General features: G+C 42.4%; 1 protein-coding gene across 3 annotated transcripts in view; it reads left to right on the top strand.

Annotated features, from left to right (window-relative positions):
* ash1l (ash1 (absent, small, or homeotic)-like (Drosophila)) overlaps positions 1-18920 on the top strand; it is a 29191-nt gene extending 10271 nt beyond the window's left edge. For 2 of the 3 annotated variants that reach the window (XM_034544513.1, XM_034544514.1), the window contains exons 5-27: positions 2283-2958; positions 3140-3313; positions 3445-3539; positions 3920-3993; positions 4088-4133; positions 4358-4466; positions 4677-4883; positions 5068-5214; positions 7986-8094; positions 8250-8399; positions 8927-8994; positions 9398-9564; positions 9798-9950; positions 10128-10182; positions 10530-10662; positions 12011-12280; positions 12567-12653; positions 12767-12857; positions 13443-13581; positions 13702-13874; positions 14304-14470; positions 14867-15365; positions 16519-18920. In XM_034544513.1, the coding sequence (XP_034400404.1) occupies positions 2283-2958; positions 3140-3313; positions 3445-3539; positions 3920-3993; positions 4088-4133; positions 4358-4466; positions 4677-4883; positions 5068-5214; positions 7986-8094; positions 8250-8399; positions 8927-8994; positions 9398-9564; positions 9798-9950; positions 10128-10182; positions 10530-10662; positions 12011-12280; positions 12567-12653; positions 12767-12857; positions 13443-13581; positions 13702-13874; positions 14304-14470; positions 14867-15365; positions 16519-16610 (3881 nt within the window). In that variant the 3' untranslated portion in view covers positions 16611-18920. The remainder of the gene's footprint in view (positions 1-2282; positions 2959-3139; positions 3314-3444; positions 3540-3919; positions 3994-4087; positions 4134-4357; positions 4467-4676; positions 4884-5067; positions 5215-7985; positions 8095-8249; positions 8400-8926; positions 8995-9397; positions 9565-9797; positions 9951-10127; positions 10183-10529; positions 10663-12010; positions 12281-12566; positions 12654-12766; positions 12858-13442; positions 13582-13701; positions 13875-14303; positions 14471-14866; positions 15366-16518) is intronic. The other variant, XM_034544515.1, reaches the window with a different exon arrangement.
* The last annotated feature ends 2328 nt before the right edge of the window (positions 18921-21248 follow it).

The following is a 21248-nucleotide window of genomic DNA, read 5'->3' on the forward strand; positions in this document are numbered from 1 at the left end:
TTGAGTTTGACGAGCTATTGACCCAAATTCAATTTGACATTGTTAGAGGTTAATGGAGTCAATTGTGCACCAAATAAATTTTCCAAAAACAGTTCTGGGTATGCAGTTGTATCCAGAATCCTGTGGCTGAATATGATTGGCTGATGTCTGACAAGCTTAATGGTTTGGCACAGCTATAGTGGAACTAGCACAGCGTGCTATCCCTTAGATCCAGCACCGGTTCCAGAACTATGTATTTGGTCAATAACCCTTTTCAGACATTGCCATATGGCACAGCAAGTGTGCTCTCAAAGCTGGCTTGATCTCTGCTCAGTGAAGTCGGTGTATTTCCTGAAAATCTCTCATAGTGCTAAGAAGTTGTGTAGTGATTACAAACCATCCTTACCTCATTCATGGTTAGACCAAACACAAGGACATTATCTATTATGTCTCTGTATCCCTCTCAGCTGTCTCCCTTCTGTACAAAGATAACACTAAGTGGAATGAGCCAGTTATATTTTAGTGAAAAAAAAGCCCCCTTGAAAGATAGTGACTTTGCCTGTGCTTACACTGTCTGACATTTGGTCGCTCTTACTAGTGGTTACGGACTTGCCCCAAAAAAAAGCATGCGTAGTGACTTAAACGGGCTCCTCTTGAGTGTGGATAGTTGCAGTTGACCACAGTTCATATAGCATTCCTGCTAGAGCAAAAGGGGTGGAGTGTTTTGTTAACATGCTATATTTAGTAGACATTTCCCTCAAAAGCCCACAATGTGAGGCCTAGTGCTATCCTTCAGTACACCCAGCAACTGGGCTGAGCTAATGTTGCTGATGTAAGACACAGCGCCGCAGCAAATGGCCTTCATGAGTGTCCCCTGACAAAGACTGATGTGCTTATGTGGGTTTATGTGTGAGCACCAGTCGGGTGGGTGTTTATGTGCATGTTAACTAGTGAGATGTGAAGCTGTCCCAGTTGAGGCAGAATGGTGCAGTTCAAACCACAGCAGGGTAATCCTGGATTAGAGCTCAGGAGTCGGGGTCATCCAGCGGTCGCAGACTCTTAAGGTAGAGGAGGGTGGGGAACAGGCTGGCACACAAGAAAAGAGGGGTAGGATGGTTGTAGATAGATTCAATTCAATTCAGTTTATTTTGTATAGCCCACAATCACAAATTACAAATTTGCCTCAGAGGGCTTTACAATCTGTACACATACGACATCCCTGTCCCAGGACCTCACATCGGATCAGAAAAAACTCCCCAGATGCATAGTGACTGAAGTTTTGAGTGAAGTTGTTTCTATCAACCAGTGTTAACTGAGCCATATTCAACCTGGATGACAAACTTGTTTCACACCATGCACAATAACCATCACGATCACATGCCAAGCTGTTCACACATTACAGGGGAATGGAGTAGTAGTCATGCAATGTTTAAAACAGTTGTCCTCTCTGATAAGCGTTTTAATCTGTCATCCAACTTTGACCCTGTTTTACTGACTTGGGTCACAAATATAATCCCTGATCTCACTGTGTAGTCTTTGAGGGTCACTGGACATGGAACAAACCTCTTCCACTGATCCTGGACTCATGTCTGACACACACTGGTGGTGTTGATGGATGTGTACTAGCAGTACAACTAGTATCGATGTATTAATCTAAATGTATATTATTTGTAAGAATTCAGTTACAGGTGCTTTTTTGCAGCTTTTCCACCATAGACTTCTGAATCTTATTCTATTAAAAATTATACATTTACATGGAAACGTTCACAAATTCAGTGTAAACCGTCAAGATGTTCATCTTTATTTTGCAGTTGTGTTTAAGAGTAATGTAAATGAGGAAACAGGAGAAATTTGAAGAACAATGTGAGAATGGAAAACGATGTAAAGCAGCAATAGGAGAGAGAAAATCAAGAGCAGCTAGCAAATAGGAAATAGATGAAGAAAAGTACTCTATGTAACTGTGACTGCTTTTACCATTGAACTTATGTTACAAATACCAGCCTGGTAAGGCTAACAGTCTTTTATTGTGTGCTAGCCAATTACTTGTATTTAAATGTGTGAAACCGTTTCAAACAATCTCACCTCTGCTCAAAAAGTAAAAGTTGTAATTAATAAACTTCTGTGATAGACTACTTTGTGATTCAGTTTAGGAACAGCCTTAGGACAGTATCACACAGTTTGTTGACTGTCTCACCTTTCCTAATGCAACTTACAAATGCTAACAATTTCTATGAATGTGTACTGTGTGCTTTCATACTTAGTGCTACACATACAGTATCCATTTCCTCTTGCTCTTTGACCAGGGTCATCATCAGGTATCCAGACGAGAGGCTTTGCTCTCTCGCCCCCTGAAGGGCTCGAAGGATCCATGCAGCACCACCGCCAGCAGCACCATCACCAACCCTCACTTTTTCACTCCCACGGCTCTGCTTCCTCCTCCTGCCTATCCCCCTCCCAGGACTGTTGCCTAGATGCTTCCCTGCCTCACCACTCCCATCGGGCTCAACCATCCAAACACAGCCTGCACCACGTCAACAAAATCCTGCGTGCCAAGAAGCTTCAGAGACAGGCGCGTACAGGAAACAACGTGGTGAAGAAGAGGGGCCCCGGGCGTCCCAGGAAACACCCGTTACCCTCCCCGCCACCATCCCCACCACCAGTGGTTGAGTTGAATCAGACCCGGCACAGAGACAGGGGGACAGAACGGCCAGCAGGTGGACAATGTTGGGAGGGGGACACTGTTACAGATGCTATTGAGGCGGTAGTCCAGGGTCAGCATCGAAAAAGTCAGAAGAAGAAGCACTGGGATAGAGATGGGGATGAGGAAGAGGAGGAGGAGGAAGAAGAGGACGGGGAGGTAGAAATAACTGAGGAGCGATTGCCTGACAGAGAGGAGAACCTGGTCAATTTAGTACCAAGATCCAGAGCTGGGACAGGAAGAAGCTGGCTTACTCAGGATGAGCTCCAGCACTTTCGTGGGTAAGCAACATTTCACCACACTGTTGCACATAAACCGTTAAACTTCCTTTCTACAGCTTCAGCTGTGGGTCACTGACAACGATTTACCCTGAGTATTCATGTTAGGATTCAATGCTGTTATTTAAAGGAACATTATTTAATCCAGTCCTCACTAGAAACCAAGTCATGCTTCTGTTTGTAGCTCAATGGAAAGCAAGCCAGATGGCCAGTGCTCCCCGGACCGCCCAGCCACCGTCTCCCAGGAACAAGCTCCGCCCATACCCATAACTAGCCAACGTGAGAAGAGAGCGGCCAGACCTCCAAAGAAGAAGTTTCAGAAGGCGGGACTTTACTCTGATGTGTACAAGACCGAAGAGTGAGTTGCAAAGAAATCTTAAACTACATCTCCTGATATTGACGCTTATTTGAGATCATTGCACCATATCCAGTTTTTCTAAAGTGCTTATAAACTGTCATTACATTTCACCATTTCTGTACACCTTGCAGCCCCCGGAGTCAGCTTCTGCAGCTAAAGAAAGAGAAGCTTGAATACATACCTGGGGAACATAAGTTTGGATTGTTTCCAGCTCCTATCCATGTTGGTGAGTCTCAAATTTGATCACTTTTTGTTTTTCAATGCACTCCTATTTTCAAAACACAAGATTTTATGGAATTACAACAAAAATGAACTGACCACTCAAAGTTATTTATGTTTCCTGGTGCGGTTAGTAAAGGTTTGACTACATCAGTCATGCTTCCCTTTTTAGAAAGGACCCTTCCCTTTTTAGAAACCACAGGCTTATATATCAAGCTATGCTAGATGACAAACACAATATGTTTCATCAAGAGGTCAAACTTCTAATTTCCAAATGGTATGTGAATATAAATGGGATCTATGTTTATGGTCAAAAAGTGCTTCCCTCTTCTTGTATGTTTCAGTTTAATTTTCTTGTCCTAAATTTCCCTTGCTTTGTTTTTTCAGGGAAGTACCTGAGACAGAAGCGCATTGATTTCCAGTTGCCTTACGACATCTTATGGCTGTGGAAACATGATCAGGTTATTAATCGTGTTGAGCACTAAGTGGTTTTTAGGGTTTTCCCATGCTCACAGTGAATTATTATTGACAGGTAGTTCTGTTTGTGTGTTTCAGCTATACAAGAGGCCGGATGTCCCCCTTTATAAAAAGATCAGATCAAGTGAGTATCCGGCTTTGTTCCAGTGATTCAGCCAGAGGGTAATTGGGAGCCTGATCAATGAATGGACATGAATTTCTGTGTTGTACTAAATTGGTTGTGTTGAAGTCCTTGTTATCAATTACAAGCATTGTTTGCAAAACAGGAATAAAAATGCTTGATGTTCCCACTGCTGGTCACACTTCATGAGTGTAAATGTAAAACTGTAATCCCCGGTTGTGTCACAGATGTCTATGTGGACGTGAAGCCTCTCTCTGGTTATGAAACCACTACATGCAGCTGTAAACCGTGTGATGACTCGGCTGAAAAAGGCTGCCTGGATGAATGTCTGAACAGGTAAAGACGAACCTCAGCATGCAATCGTGACTTTTGAAAAGTTTCCCATTGCAAATCTGGTTATATTACAAAAATCAGTACTCCGGTTAGTCTTATTTGTTTATGACCGTTGTTGTAAAGATGTTTGTTTAGTAATGAAGCAAAAGTGAATAGAGGATAAACATGGGTCAAGAGTCATTCAATAATTTTTTACATTGCCTATTTCCCCAGGATGAGTTTTGCAGAGTGCTCTCCCAGCACCTGTCCCTCTGGAGATCTGTGTGACAACCAGCACATCCAGAGACACGATTGGGTCCAGTGCCTGGAGCGATTCCGTGCTGAGGGCAAGGGCTGGGGCATCCGCACCAAGGAGACACTTCGCTCTGGACAGTTTATCATCGAGTACCTGGGAGAGGTGGTTAGCGAACAGGAGTTCAGGTGAGACTGTCAGATCACTTATTATGCAAGAAATTCGTGTGAATTTCAGAAGATTTTGAATGATCTGCATCTGCAATTCTGCTTTGATAAGTTTCCTCAGTCCAGGACACAATTTATCTTGACACGGAAATGAATGAAAAGCTCTCCTTTAATCTTCCACTCCCTCTCTTCCACCATACTTCAGGAGCCGTATGATGGAGCAGTACTTCTCCCACAGTGGCCAATACTGTCTGAACCTGGATAGCGGCATGGTGATCGACAGCTACAGAATGGGCAATGAGGCACGCTTCATAAACCACAGCTGTGAACCCAACTGTGAAATGCAGAAGTGGTGGGTGTCATGACAGCTTTAAAGCAGTTCCCTCCTGATGTTCTTGTAGTCATTTTGGGTTCCCACCAAAGCACAGATTTGGCCCTTTCAGGCAAAAGTATGAGCATTTGCAACAAGTTGGTAAAGACGAATAAATGATCCAGACCTGTCATAACTGCATTAGTTTAACTGATGACAAAAGGCGTTCTGCATAAAACCCCAAAATATGACTTATTCCCTTTTTAAAACTATTTATTCTCAAAGGAGAGACTTTAAAGTAGAAATGAAACCGTTAACCAAGTTAAGCTGATTTACTAAATTGATTTTCACTTTAATAAGAAGCTCCACCATGTTGCAAGTCTCAAACTTGTGAAGTCACGATGTTGGTTGGCTCGGCGGTATTTAACAGATACAACAGTAGAGAGTAAAAGATAAAGACTGAGGAAGCACAGGACAGAAGAAGGCAAAAGGGCCATTGGGCCACGATTGTTATGTAACTTGTCTTCAGCTAACGAGCTACCAACTCAGCATCAGTGTACCAAAACCACCGTCACAAGTAAAACAAGATGTCACCAAAACAATCACTGTTACTGGTTTCTCCTTTTTAAAATGCAAGGTGTTGTTTCTAATATATCTGGGCCCTACACATGTCAAAACATGCATGTTTCCTGTGCTTCAAGTATTTTGAATCCAGCATTGTTTAAGTCCATGTTTATTAGCTTGCCGTCTTTTCCTTCCCTGTCCTTGTTGGCACAATTTAGTATATCTTGACCTGTTACTGCCACCGGTATGTCCGTGGGATAGCGTGACACCATTGGTATGACTATCGCGTCACCCACATGCATGTGTGTCCTTGTGTGCATGCACAAAACGAATAGAACACAGACCCACGGATTGAAAGATCTAAAACTCCACGGGGAGCCTTTAAGGACTGTCCGGTACATCAACAGTCACAGTGTGCATTAAAGAGGCGGGATTGTTGCGAGAGGAGAGGGAGAAGCTGATTGGAAAATGTTCCAGCTTGATAATTCAGTATTTTGTTTTGTTAATGCTTTCGTCACTTACGGTTAACAAACTGGAAAATACCAGCCTATTACTACCTTTTAATAGTTTCAGTTAATTGCTTTCTGTTTGTGTGCCTGGTGATTTGGATGAGTTGGGTAATGTCTTACTCACTCTTTGAGCACACTGAGTATAGTGAACGTAACCGAAGGGAGAGAAAGGTATTCATTTTGGTAAGATATGATCCTTCCAAACCAGTCAAGCCACTAAAAGTCTGGCTCATTCTTGATTTCTCACATCTTTTCAGATAATAGGGGTTTCATTATAAGTAACCCCACGTTCTAATTATCAAATGATCAAAAACTGTTTGGCCACTTTAATGCATGTAGATGTGTGTTTATTTTTTTGATAGAGTCCCTCAATGTGGCAGAAATTCTTTGTTATATTTTAAAGTTTTTTGACGGTTTGTGGATTTATTACAGTTGAACCAGTTCAACACGATAAGTATCCACAGTGTACGTTTGCCCTTGTTTGGGTGTCTTACGCAAGCTCTAAAAGGGACACGTGTAGCAGGTGCACTTCATTTTAAATGAGAGAGCGCTGCCTGGTAACCCCAACCTTATTCATGTGGCCTTGTGGTGGTAATCTGATGAGATCCCCTCAGCCAGTCTCTGCCAGTGTTCAGAGACCTAAATGGCTTAAAGGCCTTGCACCACGCCAAAACAATTCACTGGTTTCCGGAGGGATTGCTCTCACAGCATGGCTCAATCCACTGCTATTGGAGACCGGGCTAAGCAGGCCTCTGAGTGCGGGTCTTCTATATGCGAAACCTACCTAGAATTTTCTTTAAGATGTGGTTTGCATGTGTCGGTACAGTTTAGAAGGTTTGATTGTGGACATCTAACGACCTCCAGAAGGTCCACTATCAAACTGTTCCCTCTGCCCTCCAGCATAGACACGCTCATAATCTAGGACTCTGGTCGGTGTATGTGTGTGTGACTGCTTGTGTGTATAGTTTGTTGAGTGGCTGGGCTGAAATAATAGACTCCACAAGGATGGAGGATTTTCAGCACAAAGGCTGACGAGTCATCCATCTGGTCACAGAAGAGAGATTACATGGAGCCGGGCCTCAGATATAGCTGTAGTGCCTGAAGACAATGCGCTGAACCAGCTTTTTACCCCTGTAGAAGGAATACATTATCATGTGGTTGGCAAACTGAATAGTGTGTTTTATTCTTAGAAGAATGGTGAAAAGTTGGAGCACAGCTTTGGTTTGGAGAAGGGTAAAATGGAGAGGACAAATGTGTTGAGCGGTTGTCAAATCAAGCAAATGAAAACCAGACCAGTCCTCTTCTCTTTTTTTCATTTTTAAAATGCCTTCATTCAGATGTCATTCGAACCGGGCTAGTTTAACATTGTTTTAAGTCAATATGGAAATAAGACTTTAACTTCACCAAAAGGGTAAAAGCTTGACCTGAAAATAATCTGATCTCCCATTACATGTGGAGGAGGCGAATATATAACGTTCTTTATTGGAATAGAATTAAAATGGCCGATATCAATTACTCACCCTGTGTTATCTTTATTTATGAAGAAAACAGTTTTTCTATGATCTTGAACATTTATCAGTAAAATCCGTCCTTTAAACTTCCATTTGGCATGTTTGCAGTTGTTGATTTGAATCCTGTTTATTTTTTTTCATTAACCCTCTCATGCTTTATAATTAACGATAAAATTAAACGCATGAATGCTGCACCCACTCGCTTAACCTCTCTGTGACTCTCTCTTAGGTCGGTGAATGGGGTGTACAGAATAGGTCTCTTCGCTCTCAAGGACATCACCAGCAGCATTGAGCTCACTTATGACTACAACTTCCATTCCTTCAATACAGAAGAACAGGTAAATCCCCAGTGGCCATCTTTGACCTCCTCGCGGAACAACGCGTTGTATATTTCATGCTTAGAGATTTCATCGTGGCTTCTTTTATTTTGACACTTTTCTCCCCTATTACAAATGAATGCATTTTTTTTTTTGCACTTTCTTTTACTATACAGCAAGCATGTATGTGTGGCTCAGAGAGCTGCCGGGGCATCATCGGAGGGAAGAGCCAGCGTATTAATGGCCTGCCTGCGAAAACCGGAGGGACTCGGCGACTGGGTCGACTCAAGGAGAAGAGGAAGTCCAAACACCAGCTCAAGAAACGAGTGAGTTATCAATGTACTTCAATAAATTGTTATCTTTTCACCCTTACTTAAGATCTATAATACTAGAGCAAACAACCCTTGACGTTTTCATTTCTTAATAATTGGAATTAGTCCTTAATGTTTTATTCTTACCTACCCAAATGGATACCACCATAAGGATTTGCGTAACACTTTCTTTGATTTTAAACTAATGTATATTGTTATATAACTAGCTATTGCCTGGCTGTAAAAAGTTTGGCAGGTGCAGTGCCTATATAGGTCATGAACGTGTGTGTGTGTCTCAGAGGTACTTGAGTGGGCCACAAGGTGCCAAAAAAAATAACTCAGGGTAGTCTTTTGAATTAGGCTGACTGGTATGACCTAAAATGTACAGTATACCATGGTATATTTCCAACATGCTTTCTGCAGTATACATCATGGTTTTAAGTATGAATCTTTAGAAGAAGTTGTCAAATTCTGATTTAAACTAGTCGAAGGGGTGTTTCCCATTAATATCGGTGCTTTAATACAACTGTCTCTATCTTCAGGAGGAAGAGTCGAGTGACAGCAACAAGTTTTACCCTCATCTCATGAAGCCCATGTCCAACAGAGAGAGGTGAACGCAGGCACACACACACAAACACACACACACAAAATCAATATATAAGAGAAACAGAACTAAATAGTTCCACATTTTGACACATGCCTTTTTATTTTGTTGCTAACTTTTTTGTCAAACTTCTTGACAAAGGGGTTCAAAAAGGCGCATCGACGGTAGATAGCTTACATTTCAATTTGAATGCAAAATAAAATATTTAAGTAAACGCAACATTTGGTTACCTTTCTGAATACATAATTCAATTAAATCAAATGGATGCGATTTTTGCTCTCCACCTCTGTACTTCGTTAACAGAATGGTGTAGAAGTATTAAGATTTCAAGTAAGTGGTGTGAATTGATGTTAGCCCCCACAAACACATGCCATCTTCACACTTTTGTCCCCTCTCCCTCACTCATTAGGAACTTTGTGCTGAAGCACCGAGTGTTTCTCCTGAGGAACTGGGAGAAGATGAGGGAGAAACAGGAGCTGCTGAAGAGAGAGGGTGAGCGAGAGAGGGACGGCGGTAGCCTTTCTCTGTACACGCGCTGGGGAGGAGTGATCCGTGACGATGGCAACATCAAGTCAGGTGAGTGTACACGCTTCGAGGTGTGAAGACAATGTGATAACAATTTTGAGAATTCACGGACATTTATTACTATTTTAACAGTTGAAGTGCTTCAGGATAAATATGTTGTCTAAGGCAACACTGGAATGTACAACTATTTCTGTTTCTAATGTAGCTGTAACCAACATTTGTGATCTGAAATGAGGTGAAATTGTGTAAAAACTGCATCCATAATGCTCGTACCTCGTTTTCAGACGTTTTCCTGACGCAGTTCTCGGCACTGCAGACGTCGCGGTCGGTGCGCACACGGAGACTCGCTGCCGCTGAGGAAAACACAGAAGTCACACGCACTGCTCGCCTCGCACACATCTTTAAGGAGATTTCTGACATGATCACCAGCTACAAGGGTTAGTGTCTATAATGTCTATCAAATATTCTCATTAGTATGACCTCTAGCTTTATCGGAGGTCTGATCAGTCCTCTAAACACATCTGTCAGTGACTCTAATATCTAATGTCCACTGAATGATGAGGCTCTATGATTAAAACATGATGACAGGAGGTTATTCTTCTGTCTTTCCTCAGATTCAGCCGGCCAGACACTTGCTGCGCCGCTGGTGAACCTCCCATCCAGGAAGAGGTAAGAGTGTGTAAGAGTGCACACCTTGTTCATTCATAATGTTTTACTGTTTTCCAGACGGCAGTGTTATTGTTTTATCTACCAGTGTACAGCACCCACACAGTTGTATCTCGTGCCACTCATTTCAGCCGTGACAGCCCGTGCTGTGATTCTTGTCTAGTATTGATAGTAATCACTTTCAAAACAATAACAGCTTATTATTTCTTTTTGGCTACATGGTACAAACACTGTCATGGTCGGCCAGCACTGCGTCGTACTTAAAGTCTCTATAGACTCAGTGATTTATAAGCACAAAATGTTTTCAAACCAGAAATGCAGCGACTAATCCGTCTGTTTTGTGTTTTCAGGAACAGCCAGTACTATGAGAAGGTGTCTGACCCTCTGGACCTGAGCACCATCGAGAAGCAAATCCTCACGGGCCACTACAAGACTGTAGAGGCGTTTGACACAGACATGCTCAAAGTGTTCCGAAATGCAGAGGTAGGCCAGTGTCCCATCGGTTGCTAACAATGCTATTTGTGTCTGTTTACATGCATCATTTCACAGCTCTTTCAGTGGAGCAGCAATTGTTGTTGGGAGAAGATCTGAGTATTTGAAAGGAGACTTTAGAAGTTAGTAGGGATGGGTATCGCTGAAAGAATTAAGGTACCAGTCCCCTTAAAATGATACAGATAGCAACAGTACTTCATAACCATCATGTGAATGGAAGCTGCGTGTGTCCCCAACCGCACTGCACAGCGCTTACAGCGGACAACGTCGTCCCTCGTCGTGTGGTGGAACTGCTTTGTCACAAAAGCGTAGCACCCTACCTCCGGTTCCCCCGAGATTTAAACTGTTAGCTCTGTTAGCATCGGGAATGCCCCAGGACCCTGTGAAGCCGTAAAAGCATTTCCTTGATAGTTCCTGAACCACCAGACAGTACTACCCCGGACTAGAGGCTTGCTTTACAGTTTGAACTATCTTACAAGAACGACATTTAATCCCTGGTTCTTCTGGCCAGAGCTCAGGTTTAGATCCGGGTTTAGAGTCCTGCAAGCTGATCTTGATCTCTTTGGAAAGTTCCTCCAGTGAAAAAAATATAAACCCACTGTCAACAGTCATCATTTGTAAATTATCTATTAAACTAAAGGCTTAATCAATGTAATATATCTTCTCCGCCTGTCAGATTTATGTCAACAATCATTAGAAAGATCAGTGTGATAATTGCATGAAGGCTAAGGCTGCTGAAGCATCCAGTCTTCATCATTTAATAACACTTATCACAGGAGCCCAATCAATATCAAAAAGCTTCATGAAAATTATCATTCAAGCTGTTACTGTGCAGCTCTAATACATTTTTCCTCCCACTCAGTTCATTTATTTTTCCCCTGTCTTGCGCACAAACACCTCCCAAATGGGGTAGAAGTTCTTGACTGCTGATCCTCTATGTTTATGTTACAGGCCCTTTTGATTTACATCTGTATAGCTTGAAAGTTTAAACAAGTGCCACTTGAAGCCTCTCAGAGGAGCTTACTCTACAAGTCATAGAGGTCTGAAGTAGATGTCTAAATTAGATTCACCCTTTGGTTCCAAGACCCCGTTTGGCAGACTGAAAATAGCACGAGGGGAATGTGGCGTATTGTTAAATTGAGAACTGTAAAGTTTTGGCACCCGCAGAGACAGTTTTGAGTGCATCTTTTGGTGCCTTTTTAGATATGATATTTCTTTATGCAGTTTTGAGGCCTTTTGTCTTTGTGTCGTGCGTCAGAACACACCAATTAACAAGGAATATTTCCTATAAATTCATTGTTTTTGGCAAAGAAAATATTTTATTTGTTTTTCCCACCAGAAATATTATGGCAGGAAGTCATCGATCGGCAGGGATGTTTGTCGCCTGCGTAAAGCCTACTACAGCGCACGTCATGAAGCTGCTGTCCAGATTGATGAGATTGTGGGCGAGACGGCCAGCGAGGCCGACAGCTCTGATTCGCTGGAGCGTGACTATGGCCACCAAGGAGGAGGCGGTCCGGGGCCGCACGACAAAGACGACGACGTCATCCGTTGCATCTGTGGAATGTACAAGGATGAAGGCCTTATGATCCAGTGTGAAAAGTGCATGGTAAGAAGTGAGGTGTCAAACACAAATTTATAGTAGCAAAGAAAGAAAGAAAGATGGATTTCACTTCTTTAAAGGAGTGCATTACAAATATTGATTGTTGAGACTACCACATATGCAAATTGAGGAGATTGTTACTGTGTTATGTGTGTGTTAGTAGTGCAGGTTCAGAACATACCTGTTGTTATTGTTGTAAAGAGTGCGTCACTGTCTATCAGCTCGGGAGTAATTGATTCAACTGTCCAATTTTTGCTTTCACCTGATTTCAACAATTGATTTGTCACTCTAGGTGTGGCAGCATTTTGACTGCATGCGGCTGGAGACCGAGGTGGAGCACTACCTGTGTGAGCAGTGTGAGCCTCGGCCTGTAGAAAGGGTACGTCTATCCCCTTGAAACGCCCATGAAGGCTGAACCTCAGTCTCTGTCTGGGTCTTATCCCCAGCCATATCATCTGGTCTCACTCATATGTGATGTTGTTGTTGTTACAGGAAGTTCCCATGATACCTCAGCCTAGCTACGCCCAGGTTGGCTCTGTATACTACATCTGCCTCCTTCGAGATGATCTGCTGCTACATCAAGGTATAGAAACCAGCAGTTATGAGCTCACAAAAGCTTGGCATGGTCCAGTGTCTGTACTTTTACAGCCCTCTGACAATCTTGTTTTTGCTGAACTACAAAGATTTAACTTCTCATTTTGGTGCAGTGATGCACATGTTTTTACTCCAGGACAATGTGACATCACTATTGATGTGGTTATAGTTGCTACAGAGCACCAAACTGTACAGATGAGAGATGTTGGGATACAGCCTGGTGTTTAGGGTGCCCTGGGAGTTTTTATTGTAAACAAACAAAAGTTCAGACTACATTTAGTGTTTTTCAACAAACTTTATTGTCTTAATGGTGGAGGTCCAAAGTATTGAATGTATTTTCTTATTATTATTCATGTGTTATTCAATGCTGATCTGTTTTTTATTTTTATGTATTTTAAATCCTTCAATGTTTACTAGCTTGCCGTCTTTTTCCTTTTATGGTCCATTGCTGTATTTCTTTTGCACGTTAAAGCCACTTTCTATGCAACCGTTTTACCTGTAAACGTTTTGACCTGTCGAAATGTTACTGCACTGAAATGTTACACTGAGTCCGCCGTCTGTGTCCTGTGTGCAGGTGACTGTGTGTATCTGATGAGAGACAGCAGACGCACACCTGAGGGACAGCCTGTCAGACAGTCGTACCGTCTCTTGTCTCACGTCAACCGAGACAAACTCGACATCTTCCGAATTGAGAAACTCTGGAAGAATGAAAAGTGAGTTCATCAGATGTAGTCTAGATACCTGCCAGTGAGAATAGAATATTGTCGTGCTCATCAAGTTGCATTACAGTGTTTAACTTGCTGGCCTTTTCTCTGTCCACTCAAACTCTAAAGGGGTGAGAGATTTGCCTTTGGCCACCACTACTTCCGTCCCCACGAGACGCATCATTCTCCATCACGGCGATTTTACCAGAACGAGTTATTCCGCATGCCGCTTTATGAGATCATCCCCCTGGAGGCAGTGGTGGCAACCTGCTGTGTCCTCGATCTCTACACTTACTGCAAAGGTGAGGGGAAACGCACACTGCAAACTCACACATGAGCCATCTGAAGTTTTTTTTCCCTATTAAACTAGCAACTCTTTCCGAGTTTTCTTCGTTGCTCGAGTAAAGCTCAGTAAATTGTATAAAATGTACTTGTAATCTATGTAAATATGTTTATGAAGCAGGACATCACTGATAAAGCAAGGTTAAAGGGAGAGTTGGGCGGTTTTGAAGTGAGGTTGTATTCGTACTTAGCATCTACAGAAGATGGAGGTCTGCATATATAGGAGAGTATACCGACCTAGTATTCCACCCACCTCATCAACAACCACTACACCGCTGACCTCAGACATGCTCGAACATACCAAAGCTACTCTACACTTTTCTTCACATTTTATAATGACATAAATTACAGATGTTCCTGGCTAATACAAAATGTGTTCCTTCCTCCAGGACGGCCAAAGAGTGTAAAAGAGCAGGACGTGTACATCTGTGATTACCGCTTGGACAAGTCTGCTCACCTGTTCTATAAGATCCATCGTAACCGCTTCCCAGTCTGCACCAAGCCATATGCCTTCAACCACTTCCCCAAGCGGCTTGCACCCAAAAGAGACTTCTCGGTGAGGGTGATGGGGGTACAGACAGGGTGGGGCTGCTGCACTGGGATCTGTTACTGATTTATAAACACTGAAAGATATTTTAGGAGTGGAGGTAATATGACAGCCCAGGGCACATTTCGCTTTGGCAACTGGTTTTTGTTTCTGTTTCAAACCACATTGTTTGCAGTGAGCCACATTCAGGTATCTGTGGAATGTTTCATGAATTATTATAACTAATTGTGCCGAGTGTAAATTGTAATGCTAATAGACTTGAGGAGAGTTGTTGTTGGGTCATTTATAAATTATGTTGCACTGATTTTATTGTCAATTTGCAAACCCTATCAGAAACTAAAGCCGGCTAAATTAGAATACTTACAAATAGTGTTTGACCCTGGTCTGATTATGAAATCTTTGCAGCCTCACTACGTTCCCGACAACTACAAGAGGAACGGAGGTCGTTCTGCCTGGAAGAGCGAACAACCCAAAGGAAGTGCAGGCTGCGAGGACGATGGCTCTTCCTGTGACCGGGGTGACGACTTCCCGCAGGAAGCTGAAGACGGGAGAGGAGAAGAGGACGACATGGACATGAATCCAGACGAACCTGAACTTCTTTCAGCTAAGCCTAGAAGACCGGAACGGGAAGGGGAGGAAGATGAGGAGGGAGATGAGGATGAAGACGAGAAGGAGGATGAAGAGGAAAGGCAAGAGTCTGAGGAACGCAGGGAGCTGGAGGACAGCTCCGCGGAGAGGATGGGAGAGATGCTCGAACTCCCATTGTCGTCTGCCTCCTCGCCGCTACACCACCCAGTGCTGGGCAAGAGGGAGGCCCAGAGGGAACGGCTCAACAAAATTCTGCTGGATTTGCTGCACAGAACTCCCAACAAGAATGGTGAGGGACCGGGAACAAAGCAGGGGGGTAGGTCATCAGATAATTTAGGGTTTTTAAGTTTCAGATCACATGTTGGATAAAACATTGTATACACGGTTTCTAAATGGTTAAATTCAAGGTTGGGGCACAAAACTGCATTGGAGGGAGTGGGGGACGGAGAGGGAGCAACATCTGCAGCTCCGATTTAGCTGTTATTCATATTTATGTTAAATTCTTTTTGGCATTCATCCATCAGAAGGCAATCTCTGTTTTTTGGATCTGAAGCTTTGTCCAAGTCCCCTTCCTCCCATGCAGTGTGTCAGTCTGTTCAGTCATTGCTTCAATCTGCTGGCAGTATTACAAAAAAAGTATCTAAATCTAGACTTAACACTGGCATTCAGTAGCTAATCTTGGTGTATTGAGAAATAGTCTCAAAGACTGAAAACCATCAATGAATCCCTCCTGCTAACAAGTGTAGCCGAAGCCTGATACGACTTATTCCCCAGTGGTATAGAACTCTTTTCAGTGATAATGCAAAATGAGCTATGTTTATGAAACTTTGTCTGTGATAGAATGCAGGTTAACAGTCCGCGTGGAGAGCAAAAGAGGAGGGACGCATCGGTCGAAATGTAATCTCAGAACTCACGCACGATTGTCTGAAAATTTGGCTTTTTATTTGTTTAACATTTGCCTGTAAGCAGCTGCTCGTGAAACAACGCAGTCCGACACGTCTCAATTCCGACTCTTGCATCTCAAGTTATGAATCCGACTGTAAACAACAAGCAGAGCATGGATTAGGAAGTCTCGGGCCAGATGTCTGCCGGCGACACCAGAACCTCAGAAATATAGCCCCTTGCCCCAAGAAGTGTGTCAGCCTTTAGCCGATGGGTTCTGAGACTGGAGTGTGACAGACGAGGCAGTCAGAAAGTATTGAAAGACTAACGCATTAATGCAGCTGCCTGAAGCACAGTAGCATTTGCTGACAAAGAAACTGATTTTTAAATTAATCTTTTATTTGTGGATTACCTGTAACGCACCTGTTGGGTGGTTTCAGATAGACTCCCAACTCTGTCAGACTTTTTCAGCACTTTGAAGCTTGATACATCAGTAACAGAAGAGACACCTTTTGATTACTTTGATTAAAATACGCTATGTGTCGGCTGTTTTTAAGCTCTTATCCCCCCCTGTGTTCTTCCAACAGCCATAGATGTATCTTATCTCCTGGAGGAGGGCGCAGGCCGCCGGCTACGAAGACGGACGCTCGGATTCGGTGATTTTGTTTGCAGAAAATAACTTTGCTACGTGCCTTTCCTGTTTGTGAGCAAGGGCAGAACCTGGAGAGGCAGCAAGAGGGGAAATGCTGCACTGTTGGTTGTCCGACCATTAAGGCCCACAATGCGTCCCTAGGGGCCTCTTCCAGGTTACCTCTTCCAAGACTAGTCATCTCAACTGAGAGGGTGGAGGGGGTTTGGAATCGCTGACTCCATGGCAATTGCAGCTTTTCAGGAGTTCTAAAGGAGCGTGAACAGAGAGCTGACCCAGACTTCTTGCTGAAAGTAGTATGATGCAAAACCTTCTTTTTTTTCTTCTTTTTTTAATGAACATAGGAGAAATAACCCATGCACTTAAATGCATTGAATATTACAGACACGGCCGATGAACTCCCCCATCAAACATCAGAAATGAAACAAGTGGTACTGAATAGGGATGGATAGGGGGGGATGGGAATGCTGGAGATGTTTTCCCCCTAGTGGGACCGAGCTGCGATGGCAAAACATAACGGATGAGAGAAGATCAGCGCCGGGCCTCATGGGGGGGGGATGGCATCGGGAAATGTAAGTTGAGCAGTGTGCTCAGATGCTGCTCATGAGAGGGAGAGAACAAGGGTGGCGAACTGCACTTTTGGTACTATGGATATTGTGGCGCTCTGTGTAATGTATCTATAACGAAAACACACTAACACTCTCACAGTATTAGATGATGCAGTCTGAAAAAAAGAAAAAGAAATGGAGGAGAAAAAAAAGCGAGTTAAAAAGTCTATTATCTTTTTCCTGTTATACAGTAGTTAACTCATTTAGGAACAGAAGAAGCCGAGGGGTGTGCTGGTTTTTTGAGTAAAGGGAGGGGAGGGAAGATTGAGTGTGTGCTTTGGTCAAAGTGTCTTGTTGAGGTTTTCATTTTAATCTTTAATTTTCTTGCGAGGCAGTCAGCTTTGCCCGTCTTAACATGATTCACCAGCTTAACTAAATCAGGCGTTTCGGGGGGACACCGGCTTCAACTGTAACGCCTTACACAGCCGTGCTCTCCGACTGCCTTGTGTGCGAGTGTGTGTGTGCGTACACACTCAGTGTGTGTCTGTACTCTGCCAGATTTCTTGAAGATATACCTTTTTAAACAAAAAATGGAGAGAAAAAAATTAAGGGCTCGATGGCAATTAACAGTTTTAAGAAAACTATGGAAAACAATACTTAACATAAAATGTATCGTGATGGTCATATTTTCTTATATTCTGTGAGACGGGTGGGGCGGTGTATATTAGGAGGGCAAGGGGCGTAACACTTTTTCTTTCTTTCGACTATGTTCCTGGTTGCCATGGAGAATGTTTTAAAAAGAAATTGTGATATTTAAGGAGATTTCCCCCCCCCCCCCCCCCAAATGCCTCTGCTAAAAAGGGACAGCCTGCAATGTCCCAGTGCGGTTAACGAGAACGAGACACTGACGGAGGGAGGGACGGGGAACGGAGAGCTGTACAGTGCCAAGTTATGTAAATATACACACTTACATTGAGGAGTGTCTCCAAAAGCAATATCTTGAAAAATGGATTTTGTTTATTATTGTACTGTACAGGAATCAGCCCTAAATGTATTACGATTATTATAATATTATAATTTCTTCCGTTTGTATTACTATAATGAAGACACTTAAGCTCGGAGGAAAATGATTTGTTTAATGCCCAGAAAAACTCACCATAACTGTCCTGACGACATAAAAACGTACGCTGAGTTTTGGTTGCCTATAAATGAAATTCATCTATGTACTGCATGAGCAAGAAGAATGTCAGATGGACACCGAAGGCATCGGGACAAGACAGTGACTCCACAACGACACCTTTGTCACTGAATATTGTTAATAATATAACTTTTTAAGGAGAAACGTACTCCTTGTTTTTTGCTGCAAAGTGTTGAACACTAAAAAAACAAACCAACATAAATATGTTATGATATTTTTGAACGTTGACGGAAGCAAAAGTAAAGCTGTCGACCCGATATCATGTTATTATTTTTGTTTTTATTTTCAAATAGGAAATGGTTCCGTTTTGTGATGGCATTCATTGAACGATGCTTGTACTTGTGTTTGTGTGTTTTGTGTGATTCGTTTAGTTATTTTTAGACAATCACAAAATAAGATGCAAGCATTGTAAATGGCAGACTGGTGGACATTTTGTGATGTGTACAGTTTGTCAAAAAACTTCTTCCACTCGTTAAAAGTTTGTAATTATGATTCTTAAGTCATGAAAAATGCTGTTGGTTTTTACTTTTTGTTTTATATGTTTTTTTGATTTTTTTAAAATAAAAAGCACTACATTATTGTGAATACACTTTATGATGTTGTGCTTTTAATATTACTAGTTCACAAAAAAATGAATCTTCATGTCCAATCAAACCTTTGAGAGAAGTTAAAGTACAGGAAATGTATATACAAACAAATAAGGTATATTAGATTTATGACATTATGATGGTTGACTAAAGACAGCGGGCTCTGAAGAGTGAAACATGCAGGCATTACGTATTTATCATTTATCATTTCCTTGCTTGATGCCGATATTCTGATACCAGAGATCAGTCGATCACTAATTTGGAACCCCAAGAATCAAACTCTCGCCATTTTACGGCGTAATATGATTGGACATACGGTTAAAATACGCTACCATGAATGTTGAAGTTTTAGGCACTGTTACTAATGTAAAGGACACATAATATTTCTTAAAAAGCAAATCTTGACAAATTATAATTTTCAAATCACTACTAAACCTCCAAGTGCCTTCCCAGAAGTCTCATGATGAATCCTTCAGGTTGGGTTTAATTGGTGACGCCCAGGAGTTTGTTTTTCCATCAAGCAATGCAGCGACATTAGCGATATGATTATTAAGTACTTTAGTGTTCCTTCAACAAAAGCTAATGAGATTTTTCCATTGGATTTTTAATTGGTGCAGAAAATAAACTGCCAAACACAAGTTTATGACATTAAAACATTTTGTTCAGGAAGATTTGAGTATTTACAGCAAATGACGAGAGATGTGCAAATATTATAATTATTATTCATTTGCTCTGTGAGCTCACCCTGTGGACCCCTGAGGTGGTCTTTTTTTTCTTTCTTATCTTTATTTAAAAGGGACCGTGTACAGTTAAAACATAAATGTCACCATTTGATGCACTTTACCAGATTGTAGCTACATGCTAATTTGCATCTGTAGTCCCTTGACAGACCATAACAAACATAAAACAATAGCAAAAGATACAGGATAACACACAATACAACAGTATATGTGGTAAGAAGAACACACAATACACACAATACGAAGCTACAGTACAGCACATTAAAAGTAAGTAATAAGTCTTCTAGCTGTGAGCTCACCCTGTGGACCCCTGAGGTGGTCTTCTAGCTGTGAGCTCACCCTGTGGACCCCTGAGGTGGTCTTCTAGCTGTGAGCTCACCCTGTGGACCCCTGAGGTGGTCTTGAGAGCTCAAGAGTCCTGTCCCACAACTAGTTCACCTCCTGCTCCACTGACCTCTGTCCCTCTCGGGTGAAGGGACAGTGGAGGTGACGGTACCAGATGTGAGGCAGGACTGGAGCTCTTTGTTGGATTCATTTTGAAGGAAAAAGAAACATCAGACTTTCTTTTTCCATCAAGATGAATACCATATTAAGATTTTTCCATTCTTTTCACTGGATGTGGAAAAAGCCGTAGCACCCAGATAAAACCTTAACTGCTACATTTCACCTACATGACACGTCTGAAGGGCTTTGCCCACAGAAGAGAAGAACTTGCAGATGGTGCTCAACCTTTTTGGTGGTGAGGCGGCACTGTTTTCTAAGTGCTGGTGTCTGAAATCTCATTTTGAACAGCACCATATCTGCACCGAGCCACATCTTACACAGGTCCTGGTAAATGATCTTGTCAAGGTCTTTAAAAATATCTTTGGCCCATGTTCTTTCCATTAGACGCTCAAGGATCGCCTTGGATATCAAATTGGTTGACACTTTTGCCTTCTTGAAAATCTGCAAAAACAGTTTCTCCAAGAATAGTACTACGCAATTTTAATTTCTTCCTGTGCTGTTGCGTACACAGCCAGAGACATCTGCAGTGGCCACAGGGTCGCTCTCCTCGATGACCTCGGGTGACTGTGTTGAGGCCTGTGGAACCATTCTTAATTTCCAGCACCCTGACAAGGATCATGACCACACCTCTGAGGACAAATGTGTGGGACAGTAATCTTTACACCTGGATTCCTAAACTCAAAGTTGAGTTTGACGCGCCCGACAGGCACTATGTTCCACTGGGTAAGTCAAATGTCTTTTTCATCATACTTATACTCAATATTTGGCAAATTATTTGGAGAGCTCCACTCTCCAAAAGGGCTTCAGATACTATTCCCTGAATGGTCAAAATCCCTTCAACATTTACAATGGGCTCATGCACAACTCTAAAAGGGTTATTAACATCCATAACTCTTCTCTGAGGTTCTTCTTTGAGGTTGTATTATTGTGGTTGACTATCCTCCATGCTTTCCTTGGCATAAGTACTGACCTGTTGGTTTAAAACTGAATATCTCACATAGACTAACACCATGTATCATAGACTGGTCCGTAAGCCCCGCCCACCCGAACAACGTGCAGACACACGTTGCCATAACAACACCGGAAGTTGA

This window comes from Cyclopterus lumpus, chromosome 11 (genome assembly GCF_009769545.1).
Source record: "Cyclopterus lumpus isolate fCycLum1 chromosome 11, fCycLum1.pri, whole genome shotgun sequence".
Lineage (NCBI taxonomy): Eukaryota > Metazoa > Chordata > Actinopteri > Perciformes > Cyclopteridae > Cyclopterus > Cyclopterus lumpus.